The sequence below is a fragment of the Leptonychotes weddellii genome, chromosome 11 (assembly GCF_054177405.1).
Source record: "Leptonychotes weddellii isolate Sample4059 chromosome 11, ASM5417740v2, whole genome shotgun sequence".
Lineage (NCBI taxonomy): Eukaryota > Metazoa > Chordata > Mammalia > Carnivora > Phocidae > Leptonychotes > Leptonychotes weddellii.
The window spans coordinates 23,231,014-23,245,200 of record NC_138379.1 but is presented as its reverse complement, the minus strand read 5'-3'; the positions used below and the strand labels follow the sequence as shown (position 1 = coordinate 23,245,200).

The 14,187-nt window shown below is 37.4% G+C and overlaps 1 protein-coding gene across 1 annotated transcript in view; it reads right to left on the bottom strand.

Annotated features, from left to right (window-relative positions):
• Positions 1-9,379, bottom strand: part of CSTF3 (cleavage stimulation factor subunit 3) — a 70,038-nt gene extending 60,659 nt beyond the window's left edge. The window contains exon 1 of the mRNA XM_006740105.3: positions 9,170-9,379. Coding sequence (XP_006740168.1) covers positions 9,170-9,196 — 27 coding nt within the window. The 5' untranslated portion in view covers positions 9,197-9,379. The remainder of the gene's footprint in view (positions 1-9,169) is intronic.
• Between the last annotated feature and the right edge of the window lie 4,808 nt (positions 9,380-14,187).

Here is a 14,187-nt window from a genome sequence, read left to right as displayed (position 1 = left end):
TCGAGCCTGCATCGGGCTTCCTGCTCAGCGGGAAGCCTGCTTCTCCCTCTCCCACTCCCCCTGCTTGTGTTCCCTCTCTTGCTGTGTATCTCTGTCAAATAAATAAATAAAATCTTAAAAACAAAAAACAAAAAAACCTCTTATCACCTAACAAGAACCATACTAATAGCCATTACCTTTCCCAAACCCCTAGCCCTGGGAAACCACCAAACTACTCTCGGTCTCCATAGATGTGCAGGTATTTCATGTAAATGGTATCATACAATATGTGTTGTTTCTAGCTTTTACTTTGCATGTTTCCAAGGTTCATGTTTCATCATGTATCAGTATTTTCCTCTCTAATACCAAGTAAAGTTCCATTGTATAGATAATCCCACAAATTCCACATTTTATTTATCTGTTGATGGCAATTTGGATTGTTTCCAGTTTTTGAGTGGAGTTTTGTTTTTTTTCCAAACACACACACACACACACCTACAGGTGAAACTGCTAGGTCATATGGTAATTCTATTTTTAACATTTTGAAGAACTGCCAGACTGATTTCCAAAGTGATTGAACCAGTTTACATTCCGACTAACAGTGTTAAGAAGGTTCCAATTTCTCCACATCCTCACCAACACTTGTCTTTTGATGATTATGACCATCCTACTGGGTATGAAGTGGTAACTCATTGTAGTTTTGATCTACATTTCTCTGATCGCTCATGAACTTCAGCATTTTTTGATGTTCTTTTTTTTTTTTTTAAAGATTTTATTTATTTATTCATGAGAGACAGAGAGAGAGAGAGAGAGAGAGGCAGAGGGAGAAGCAGGCTCCCAAGGAGCAGGGAGCCCGATGTGGGACTCGATCCCAGGACCCCGGGATCATGACCTGAGCCGAAGGCAGACGCTTAACCATCTGAGCCACCCAGGCGCCCCATTTTTTGATGTTCTTATAGGCCATTTGTCTTTGGAGAAATGTCGTTTCAGATTCTTTGCCCATTTTTAATTGGGTTATCTTTTTATTGCAAGAGTCTTTTGTATTATAGATACAAGTCCCTTATTAGACATCAGATTTACAAAAAGTTTCTCCCATTAGGAGGGTTTTCACTTTCCATGTTTAACCTTTTGTTATGTGAAGCCAACCCAGAGACACAGAATTTGACAAGGGCCTCACAGGCACTGTGCACTATGTCAACGGTTCTCAAACTTTTTGTAAAGAATCATTCTACATTCTTAAAAACTGAAGAACCAAATTTTTTTTAAAAATGTGGGCTATATGAATATTATCATACTAGAAATTAAAACTGAGAAAAAGTTTTTAGTTCATTTTAAAATAATTTTAAAAATATTTTCCAAAACAAAAAAATAATTAGTGAAAACAACGGCAGTTTTATGTTTTTGTGATTCTTTAATGTGCGGCTGAATAGAAGACATTATCTGCTTCAGCTTTCAATCTATTGCAATATATTGTTTTGAATGAAGTATGACTATGTAACTACAGTTATGAAATATATGATTACATATGTAGTTGGGAAAGGGAAAAGCACTTTTAATAGCCTTTTCATATAATTGTAGATAGCTCATGTCGCCTCTGAAAAACTCTAAGTTAAGCTTTACTGAAACTGTAAACCAGTTTCTACATGGCAGCTTAACTAATATTAAGGGATTGGTTAATTGGAGGTGGTAGGGGGAAAATTACAAACACGATTAAGGTTTGAAAGAATAAAATAATCTATTTTTCCCATTCCCACCAGGGAAGTACAACTTTCACAGAAAAAAAAGGTAGCTCTCCTCCAAATAGCTGTTTTTGTGGTAAATGGGGAGGGTGTGATGCTAGAGGTCATACCGAAATTAAATTAAAATAAAATCAGTGAAAATTTAACCCAAGGGATAAACATCAAAAGTATACGGGAGAAGATGGTAAGTTAAAAGATTTAAACCTAGGGACGCCTGGGTGGCTCGGTCAGTTAAGGGCCTGCCTTCGGCTCAGGTCATGATCCCAGGGTCCTGGGATGGGGTCCCACATCGTGCTCCTTGCTCAGCAGGGAGCCTGCTTCTCCCTCTCCCTGCCACTCTCCCTGCTTGTGCTCTCTCTCGGACAAATAAAATCTTAAAAAAAAAAAAAAAAGATTTAAACCTATATAAATAGTTCTTGACCATGGAGAACAGAACTAGAGAATGAGTCTCTAACATGGTTTTGTAATGAGTATTTTCCACTATTAAGGGTAATGACTGACTAAATATACTACAGGGAGGAAAACCATAAAATACTATCAGAAGCCTAACCATCCTCAAATAATCTGCAGTCTTTTCTCCACTTATTTTATCAAGAATGTATTCAAAAACAACTTTTAAGGTTCAGATATCTTCAACTCTTATGTGGTTTGCAAGCTTTCATCTACATAAAAATCACCCGTGGTACTTGTTTCAAATGAAGATTCTCAAGTCTCACAGAATCTGTTATAAGTCTGAAATTAAGGTGTACGTACCTATACTTATATAAAGTATAGTATAAAGTGATTATGATGCAATGGACCATGGACACCATTTGGAGGAACACTAACTAATCTATCTGTTCTGAAAATATATTTTTCCAAACGTTGTTTCTTTAAAAATAAAGTAGCATCAGATCTAAGTCATTCCATTTTTTCCCTAAAACATTAATAAAGCTGCATAAATTATACTATCTGTGTGAAGTCTTTAATCTCCCTTGGTAGTTAACCTTTATTCAAAATTAAAAATAGATTAGAGTAGCACTTTGCAAGACTATCTGCAAGTAGTAACTGAGACGATTCATATGCCTAGAGAATAAAGCAGTTTATGTGCCAGGTGACATTAGGACTGAATGCCAGCTTAGTCCTGTGTTTGTTCCTTTACCAGTGCAAAGGAACTCTACCAGATTTTTTTTTGGTAAATGAATCTGAGTATGTATCCTGCATATAATCCCTTCAGCCCTTCCAGAGACTAAAAATCTACTAAACATGGGCGCCTGGGTGGCTCAGTTGGTTGGGCGACTGCCTTCGGCTCAGGTCACGATCCTGGAGTCCCAGGATCGAGTCCCGCATCGGGCTCCCTGCTCAGCAGGGAGTCTGCTTCTCCCTCTGACCCTCCCCCTCTCATGCTCTCTATCTCATTCTCTCTCTCAAATAAATAAATAAAATCTTTAAAAAAAATAAAAATTAAAAAAATAAAAAATAAAAATAAAAATCTACTAAACATGTAAACAATTCAAAACTTAAGAAAAACAGGCTAAAGATTTTTGGTCCAAATAATGATACTCATCATATTTGCTTATTAAATCTGCTTATTCATTCCCCAGGAAACAAACAGCTGCAAACTACAAATAAAAATTTGAATCTTTTAGAATTCAAAAAACGTGGCTTTAGACCAAAAGTAGCCAAGGTATTATTAATTCACTAGATAAACTAAGTAAAACCTAAAAATCATCAGGACATAATTTTGTCCTCCTGGCTTTATTCAGTATTTACTGATAATAAACTATCCATGAATCTAAAAATTTGCTAACTCAAATCCCTTTTTACATCAATTCTCACACCATTACCAACGGCACATCAAAACAAAACAAAACAAGAAGACTCAAATTCACAGCTAGGTCTTGTCTAAAGAGAAAAGATTTAGAGACAATGGCAGAAAAGCTTAAAACTAGGAACTGTTTTCGGCAATTATCCACTTAATAGGTACAAACATCTCAACAAAGATTTTGCAATTCTGGAAAGTCTACCTGGGATGTAAGCTGTATTCCTGAACTCCTATATTCTTAATGCTGAAGGAATGCAATTTAATGCATTCTCTCTTAACACAGCACCTTTCTATTGTATTTCTAAGAAAAACCAATACTTACATATAAATACAGATCAATCTCTCTTAGGAACAATTATTGCCAACTAGAGTATTCTACCTGGTCAAAATATTAACAACAAAGATGAACTCAATTTTGGCTGCCCCAAACTGTATACCAAGTATCACAAGAGGAGGAGGAAAAGTGGGAAAGGCTATTACAGAAAGATTGTTAAAAACAGATAAAACTAACTGGGCCCAAAGAACACGTCATCTAATATACACACTTGGCCCTTTCCCCTCCAGACTCCTAACCCCCCCCAATCCACTTTGGCTTTATTATTTTTAAGATTTTATTTATTCATTTGAGAGAGAGAGACAGAGAGAGCACAAGCAGAAGGAGAGGCAGAGGGAGAGGGAGAAGCAGACTCCCCGCCTGACATGGGGCTGGATCCCAGGACCTGGAGATCATGACCTGAGCTGAAGGCAGACAATCATCTGAGCCACCCAGGTGCCCCTCCACTTTGGCTTTAAAATTGTTTTGACAATACCATTATCTTTTAACTGATAGTATTAATGGTTACCCAACAAAACCGTAAACCAGGTTTCAGGTTTCAACACTGTATGTTTCATCTTTCATCTTAATAAGCATATAGCAGGGAACAGTTTTCATTATTTTCTATATTGTCCCAAACTTATTTTTCACCAAAAGACAACAATGATTTATGGCCCCAAGTTCCCCTCTTTAAGAACTACTGATAATTATGCTGCTTCAAGTCATGTAAATTTTCCAAAGTGAGGATCATTTTGTTTATATTATAAGCCTTCCTAATCCTAGGTAGGTTATAGATTGTTTTAAAAATGAAGTCTTACTGGGGCACGTGGGTGGCTCAGTTGGTTAAGCGGCTGCTTTCAGCTCGGATCATGATCCCAGGGTCCTGGGATCGAGCCCCACATCAGGCTCCCTGCTTAGCAGGGAGCCTGCTTCTCCCTCTCCCTCTGCCTGCCTCCCTGCCTAATTACGCACTCTCTCTCTCTGTCAAATAAATCTTTAAAAAAAAAAAAAATGAAGTCTTATTTCTGAAAGATGAGTGCAGAAACAGAATTTTAGGGATTTAAAGGTGCAACCCCCCCACTCTTATGCCCAATTTATTTTTTCATATTTATGCACCTGTCCTCCCAAAATTAAATTCTATAGGAATTTGTAATGTATCACATACAGCCTAAATGCAAAATTCATCCATTCATTTACTGAACACCTTTAAGTATCAAAACAGATTCCCAGATTCCTAGATGCAAGGATGAATAAATAAGGCAATCCCTTCAACTCAGGTCCAAACCCCGGGGAGGAACTCTAGACGACAGCTAAATGCTGTAGGGGTACTGCACAAGGTAAAATGGAGCTAAAAAAGAATGAGATCAAAAGTTGAACCAAGCACTAATGTATGTATGTATATATACACACACAGAAGACAACATATATCTGTAATTCCACACACTAACCAGATGTGTTTTCATTAGGGAAGTGGGGAGAAACCTACAAGCACATAGTTTTGTCACCACTGAACTGGCAAAAACAGTAATCAAAAATACCGATGAAAAATGCCAAGGTAATTAAAATAGGTCTCTATGCAAAATGGAACTTCCTCACAAGAGTTAAAAAAAAAAAAAAAAAAAAGACTACAATAAACCTTAGCAAGCGATCCTGCTTGTTTACAATCACTTCCCCCTTTCAAAGGGCACAAATCAATAGATTCAGTACCAAGAAAGTAATGACCATCCATATTTTTGAATAAAAAATTTAAGATACTATCAGGTTTATTCAACCAACTTCTTTCTGAGCTTCAATGCTATAAGGCTATAAAAGAAATCTACACCTATCTTGCCATATTCTTTGTCCATCACATCCCTCGGCATCTTTCCAAAGCAAACACACCATTCAGAGTGGCTTTGATTTTTTTTTTTACTATTCTTCAGTTTTATTTAGCCTCTTTTTCTTGTCTAACATTTCAGCTCATTTTAGGTGCTCTTTCCTCTAAATATTCACCAACTAGTTAAAAGGTCATCAAGGAACACATCATAAACCGAAAGAATACTAACTGCAAAGGGAAAAATAATCCTTCACAGTGAAGAAACCCAGCAGTCATCACCCTACCCAAAGCAAACTAGTTGATTCATATTTTTAAGGTCACTCTTGCAGGTATAATTTTTCATTTCAGTTAAAGCTGAATAATACAGTATCTGGGATTTGCTGGAAAGTAATGAGGATGGGGAGAGCAAGTGAAAGTATGGGAAAAACAAGATTAGCCATCAGTTAAAGCTCTATGATAGGAACATCATACATTATACTTTTTTTTATCTTTTTTTGCTTGTTTGAAATCATTACAAAGTTAAAGAAAAGATTATATGAAGATGACGTTGATAATGAGATGTCAAGAATTGTCTTTTAGGTTGATGGAAGAAAGATACAGGAGCCACCATAAAGGTTGGGACAAGTTGAGCATCCAAAAGAAAAATAACTATTGCTTATTTTTTTAACACTAAATACAGAGAAACCCATGAATACACAGTAATCTCCTTGAAAAAGGAGAAAGAAAAATGGGGCGCCTGGATGGCTCAGTCGGTTAAGCATCTGACTCCTGGTTTCAGCTCAGTGTCCTGAGACTGAGCCCCGCATGGGGCTCCACACTCAGGGCAGAGTCAGCTTGAGATTCTTTCTCCGCTCCTTCCCCCACCCCCACTTGCATGCTTGCAGGTGCTCTCTCTCTCCAAAATAAAATCTTAAAAAAAAAAAAGGAGAAAGAAAAAAAAATTCTTTATAGAAAAATATGAGCCAGTCAGAAAGAACAGAATTTTTAAAACACCACCATTTGCCACCTCCAATAATAACTGATTTATTCAAGAATTATCAACTGACAAACATAATAAAAAATTATCAATTGACAAATAACTAGTTAAAAGGTTGAGGAACACAAAATCAACCCGCAAATTACTAACTGCAAAGGAGAAAAATAATCCTTCACAATGAAGATACCCAGCAGTCATCACCCTACCCAAATAATCAAACAACCATCACTAATAGTGGAATAACCTAACAACCTGGCATGAAGTGCCTTTTGATGTAACATTATACCATTCTACCCAAAAATATTTAAGCCAAATATTATCAAAGCTCTCAGTTTAGACCTAACCAACCACAAAATTTTCAGGAAATAACAAAAGATGAAGGGACAAGTTAAATGATACAACACATACACAAACATCAAATCAACCCAGAAAATGAGAAGTTTTACTAGAAAATTGTCTTGGATTCTTCAAACAGTATCCCTAGGAGAAGGGGCAGGGGGGAGGGGGACTATTCAAGAGATGTAACTAAATGATGCATGTAAACCCAGATTAGATTCTGATAAAGTAAAATAAGAGAAAAAGAAAGAAAGAAATCCTATGAATCATATTCTTGGGACAACTGGGGAAATGTGAAAAGGAACTGGGCTTCAGAAATGATAGTATTACTATTAATTTTCTTAGGTGAGAAAATGGATTCGTTATATAACTGCATCAATGTCCTTATATAAAAGAATGATGAAATATAAGGGGCTGAAATATGTGTCCACTTACTTTTTTTTTTTTTTTTAAAGATTTTATTTATTTATTTGAGAGAGAGAGAATGAGAGAGAGAACACATGAGAGGGGATAGGGTCAGAGGACGAAGCAGACTCCCCGCCGAGCAGGGAGCCCGACGCGGGACTCGATCCCAGGACTCCAGGATCCTGACCCGAGCCGAAGGCAGTCGCTTAACCAACTGAGCCACCCAGGCGCCCGAGTCCACTTACTTTCAAATAAATAAGTATGCAGAGATAAAACAAGCAAGGAAAAACAGTTAACAATTGTTGATTCTAGGTGAAGAACTGTATTGCAGGTGTTCATGCACTTTTCTTTCAACTTTTTTCTATGTACTAAACTTTGCACGGTAAAACTTTTAGGTTAATTTTTCTCATAAATTTTCACCACCATCTCTTCCATTTAAAACATCACAGTTCTGAAGTATTCAAGGTCATGACATTTTGGTGTCTATAATTTTAGATAAATTTAATAATTAACAAGTTCTGGAAACTTTCAATGAAACCTTAGGACATTACTACTCCTCAGCTTTCAAGTGACAAAATATGAGCCCATCTCAGAAAAACAGTAGTTATACATAAACAGATTTGATATGATTTTGAGACTTGAGACTTTGCATTCTTGGGCATTGTGACAGCATGTAAAACGTAAACAGAAGATTTCAGTAGTGAAATCAGTCAACGAGCAAACACAAAATTTAGTTTAGCAAGCTTTCCCGACATAATGACATTTACAGTCACCCAGACTATTCAAGAGGAACTGCAACTCTGCCTCATCTCTGTCAACCTCCAAGAACAGCCTCTACCTTCTAAGCTGGGGACTTAAACAAAAACCTAAGTGTAGTTCGTTACCATGGCAACGGGAAATTTCAGGAAATTGAGACTCTGCAAGCTAGCTAGCCTCCATTTTAAAAACTATTTACCTAAAAGTACCAGGACTTAAATCGAAAAACAAACTGAATGACATCTTTCATAAGGTATGTTTCCTCTTTCAAACTAAAAGGTAGTATTTACCAAAATTCTGAATAAAGAGCAAAAGAAGCAAATCATTTTACTAAATATCTGATTTTTAAAATATTTATAGGTCACTTACATCCAGTACTAAAGCATATGCTTTTATTTACAGTGGCCAAAACAGACTTCTCATTTCCGATTTATCAAATTCTGCAATATTTGTGTCGCTTGAAAAACGAAAATGAAATGCGGACAGAAGAGAAAAAGGAAGCAGGAGAAAGCCACACAATTCCCAAATCTCGGCATAACCATGCTCTTCTCCTACACTACTTCCTTCTTCATTCGCACTGGCAAGAGACTATTTCTCCAGATGAATTTCATCTCCGATTATTTCTCAAACTGGTAACCTATTTCTGGGTTTACTGGGCAGGGGGCAGAGGAAACACTGTCAAGTTTTTCGAAAACAGCGACTACACGTTAAAGTAATCAATTCCTACGCACCCTAATATCAAAACAATATGGTATCAAAGCAAGGCATCCCACAGGAGTAGTCTCATGAACCTAAACAGGACGAAGCAGCTTCCTGACTATTGTCTAAATCAAATATTTGTTCATATTAACGCCTAAGACAGAGAAGCCAAAAAATAATTTCAACTCTCAGCTCTTGCTCCCCATTCCACCATTCTTCTATACCCGGTCCTCCGGATCCATTAGACCCCGATTCCTTCCTCAGGCGAACATGGCTGGAGTAGTCGGACGAACACAGACGTGGAGAAAAGAGGTCGCCACGAGGCCCCACCACTCTCTTTCCTCACCTGCTCCGGGGCGCCGTCTCCTGACATGGCCTCAGCTGATTAGAAAGGGAGAACTGGCCCGCGATGCGAAGCTAGAAAAGAAAAATTAAACTAAAAACCACCCAAACCAGTAAAGTTACCCCCTGCCCAGCGGAGCCAGACCGCCAAGACGAATCGCCACCGCCCACTTAGATATGAATTAAAATGGCTGCGCCCCTGCCGGACGAGGAGAGAGGTGTGGCTTCTGCATTAACTTCCGGGGCAGTGGGCGGAGCTAAGATCCCAACTCGCCAGTTACTCGGCCGCGCAGATGCAGAGAGAACCCAGAGGTGGGCCCAATGCCTGTGCTGACGTCACGACCCTGGGGTAGGGGAGCTGTTGATGAGCTGGCTACGACCGGCTGGGAGGCGGGAAACAGTTTAGCCTGGAGGCTCGCGCGCCTTTTGGAATTTAATTATCAAGCTGTGGAACCTGGTTCTTCACCGTTGAAGCCTGACTGCCAATCAGTTTAGTTCAGGCAAACTGGCCATCTTAGGGAGCAATGCTAAGTTTAAATGCCTTCTATACTTTGGAGATAAGGAATATATCGAGGTTTTCTATGCTTCTTAGAGATGAGAGGAACAGATCGAGCCCATATTAATTTATACCGCCACTATCTCCTACTGTTTGTCTAAGGTTTTAACGTCTGTAAGGCCCGGGTTTAAGCTCAGCATCTCACCGTGATTCCTCGTATGCAAAGTAGAGAGATAATAGCACTCAGGCTCTGGAGCCAGACTCCATTTGTTTGAATCCTGGCTTCATCTCTCACTTGATGGGTAACATGCTTCAGTTTCCTTGCCTATAGATAGGCATAACAGTAGTACTAGCAATTTAAATAAGGTGTAACTGTAAAAGTGCTCAGAGCAGGTCTGTCATAGCCCAAGATTAAGTGAGAACAGGTCTCTTCTCAAACTAATTTCCAGTTAAAGATCATCTTACCGTGTCTCCTTTTATCCTCGCTGATGGCGGCTTACATGCCAAAGTAAACTTCAACTTTTCCCGTACACACCTTATTCTTTTCAGTCTCCGTGCCTCTGCTTCTATTTCCACCACCCTTTCCACAGCCTGAATTCTTACCCTTCCAAGTAATCAGACACATGAACAAAAGATATATATTAACACAAAGATGTAAATGTTTATTGCACCATCCAACAATAGAGGACATTAAATATATTACAAAACATCTCTACAATGGAATGTTATGGGGCCAGTAAACTGATGCTAATGTACAATGACTGACAGATACATGATACTGTTACCTGAAAAAGAATGCAAAAATAGTGCACATTATATAGGAGATACATACACACACACACATTTAAAATATTAAAAGATTAAAAGTAGTTATCTCCAGATTTGGTGTCACATAGTTTGCTTTTTATCTGTTTTCTTTGTCTGTGATTAATGTAAGAATAACTCTTTAAGAATAGTATTCGCACACAAAAGAATAGCATTCACGTTCTATTCAAAGTTGGACTCAAATGCTGTTTTTTCCTAATATATATATTTTTAAGATTTTATTCATCCATTTGATAGAGAGCAAGAGCACAAGCAGGAGGAGTGGTAGGCAGAGGGAGAGGGAGAAGCAGGCTGGTTTTCTCCAGGAATGTCCCATATTCTGGATATATCCAAAAGTGTGCTCTAAAGAAGTGATAAGATTCAGGTTAAACATTTTGGCAAAAAGGGGTGCCTGGGTGGCTCAGTCGGTTAAGTGGTTGCCTTTGGCTTGGGTCATGATCTCAGGATCCTGGGATGGAGCCCCAGGGAGTCTGCTTCTCACTCTCCTCTCTCCGTGCTCTCTCTCTAATAAATAAAGAAAATCTTAAAAAAAAATTTTTTTTGGCAAGAATATGTCACAGGTAATAGCTATGTACTTCATTTTGTATTATGTCAGGAGATACATCAAATTACTAATTTGATGCTGCGTTTGATCACTTGTTTGGGTGGTGACTATCCATTCTCTCCTTTAGGTATATTTTACCCTTTGTAGTTAATGAGCAGGTAATTGCAGAGTAAGGCATTGGCACAGTGCTAATTTCCTGTTCCCCAACAAATTTTCACCACAGTTTGGTCACCCATCAATAAATCTTTCCTGAATTAATAGTGAAATACTTGGTGATTAAATAAAATTTTTTAAATTCTATTATTCCTTCTGCATTAATAGAAAGTTCTTCTGTGAAAAAGAACTTCCTCATTAATACATAAAAGCAGGGTAACTGCTTAATTTTTTCCCTTTAATGATAAATTTTCAAAGCAAAGGTTTTGATTTAACATCTCCTTCAATTAGTAGAAAATGAGTTTTTTTCTGGCTTTTTTTCTTTGAGTATCATTGTGGTTTCATGAGTTTTTTAAGACTTAAGTTGTTTCAATCAATTGTAATCATTATTCTTTTGGGTCCAGTGTAAGCCCCTTTATACTGGGTGACTGGGTCCCATGTCTTTTTGACATGATGCCATTAGTTTTGGAAAACTTCCTGACTTACTTGCACAAAATGTCTTAGACTCACTTATGTATCTTCCCTCTTACAGAATTGTACACTCCCTGTCACAGACCTAGACTCAGTCATTTCTCCAGGTACCTTGGTTCCTTCAGTTTGGAAATAGTAATAGAAACAAAATGTGGGCAATAGATGTTCTTTGCTACTGGGTGCCATTGTTTCTAGGCCTTTCTAGTGTTCAGAGATAGGAAATGTATTTTTTAAATTATGAGTTCATATATTGATTTCCAATTCAAATTTAACAGATTGTCTTTTTTCTGTATTGATTCTACATTTGTATCTCATTTCTTACTCTTGCTCCTTTCAAAATATATTAAAACGTTTTTAGATTACATCAAAATGAAAAGCTTCTGCACAGCAAACTATCAACAAAACTAAAAGACAACCTACTGAATAGAAGATATTTGCAAATGACATATCTGATAAAGGGTTAGTATCCAAAATATATACAGAACTTATACAACTCAACACCAAAAAACCAAATAATCCAATTAAAAAATGGGCAGAAGACATGAACAGACATTTCTCCAAAGAAGACACACAGATGTCCAACAGACACATAAAAAGATGCTCAACATTCCTCATCATCAAAGAAATGCCTATCAAAACCACAATGAGATATCACCTCACACCTGTCAGAATGGCTAAAATCAAGAACACAGGAAACAACAAGTGTTGATGAGGATGTAGAGAAAAAGGAACCTTCATGCACTGTTAGTGGGAATGCAAACTGATGCAGCCACCTGTGAAAACAGTATGGAGGTTCCTCGAAATTTTCAAAACAGAATCACCATAAGATCTAGTAATTCCACTATTTGGTATTTATGAAAACACTAATTCTAAAGGATATATGCATCCCCATATTTATTGCAGCATTATTTACAATGGCCAAATTATGGAAGCAGCCCAAGTATTTATTGATAGATGAATGGATAAAGAAGATGTGCTACACACACACACACACACTATGGAATAGTATTCAACCATAAAAAAGAATGAAATCTGTCCATTTGCAACAACATGGATGGATCTAGAGAGTATAATGCTAAACAAAATAGTCAGAGAAAGACAAATACCATATGATTTCACTCATATGTGGAATTTAAGAAAGAAAATAAATGAACAAAGGAAAAAAAAGAAACAACATAAAAAAGAGACTCTTAATTATAGAGAACAAACACATGGTTACAAGAGGGGAGGTGGATGGTGGGATGGATGAAATAGGTGAAAGGAATTAAGAGTATACTTATCTTGATGAGCACTGAGTAATATATAAAATTGCTGATCACTAAAAAACAAAAAATTAAAAGTTTCTAGATTAAAATACAAATACTAAAATATCAGTATCAATACAACAAGCAAGTGATGTTTAAGTCTTCTTTAAAAATCTTTTTGTCCTTAGGCTGTGTCATAGTAAGGATGCTCAGTCAGGGTGCCTAGTACAAAAGTCACTTGAAATAATTCTTGTTTCTCTGAGTTTATGGGAGCAACTTGATATACAGTTAGGTTCAACTGTTTCATTTGGTTTCAATTTTACTGTTTGCTCTTTTTAGCTGCAATTTTATTTTTAAATATAAAAACCCCATTACATGGTTCAAGAATCAAAACTATGTAAAGAGTTATTCTCAGAGGAGTGTCACTTCAATCTCTAGACCCTCCACCCACCCAACCCCATTCCCATCCTCTATAGGTAATCATTTTTATTAGTTTCCAGTGTTTCTTTTTGCAAACATAAGCAAGCATATATTTTGCCATTTTTCTTGCACAAAAGGTCCACAAGTCTACACTTGCTTTTTTTCACTTAGTGTATTGTGGAGGTCACTCCCTACTTTACCAGTAAAGATTCTCATCATTCTTTTTTGTTTATTTAACATTTGGATAGTACTCCACTGTGTGGATTACCGTAAGCTTTAACCCAACCTTATTGATGGGAATCTGTGTTGTTCCCACTCTTTTGCTCTACAAATAATGCTTCGGCAAATAATCTTGTGCATATGATTTTTTACATTTCTGGATATATATCTTTGGGGTACATTCATAAAGTAAGATTGCTGAGTCAAAGGGTAAATAGACATGTAATTTTATTAGATCTTACCAAACCCCTTCCATGGGAACTGTGCCATTTTGCACTCCCCAAGTCTGTGTATTTATTTTTCCCATAGTTCCTTCAACAGCGTGTTGTCAAGGGTTCCCTGGGTGGCTCAGGCGTTAAGCATCTGCCTTTGGCTCAGGTCATGATCCCAGGGTCCTGGGATCCAGCCCCACGTAGGGCTCTCTGTTCAGCGGGAAGCCTGCTTCTCCCTCTCCCACTCCCCCTGCTTGTGTTCCCTCCCTCTGTCAAATAAATAAATAAAATCTTTAAAAAACAAAAACAAAACAAAAAAAACAGTGTGCTGTCAAATTTGGACTTTTGCCAATCTGATAGGTAAGAAGTGGTATCTTAGTACAGTTTTATTCACATTTCTTTTTTTTTTTTTTTTACAAGTGAGACTATAATCTTTTC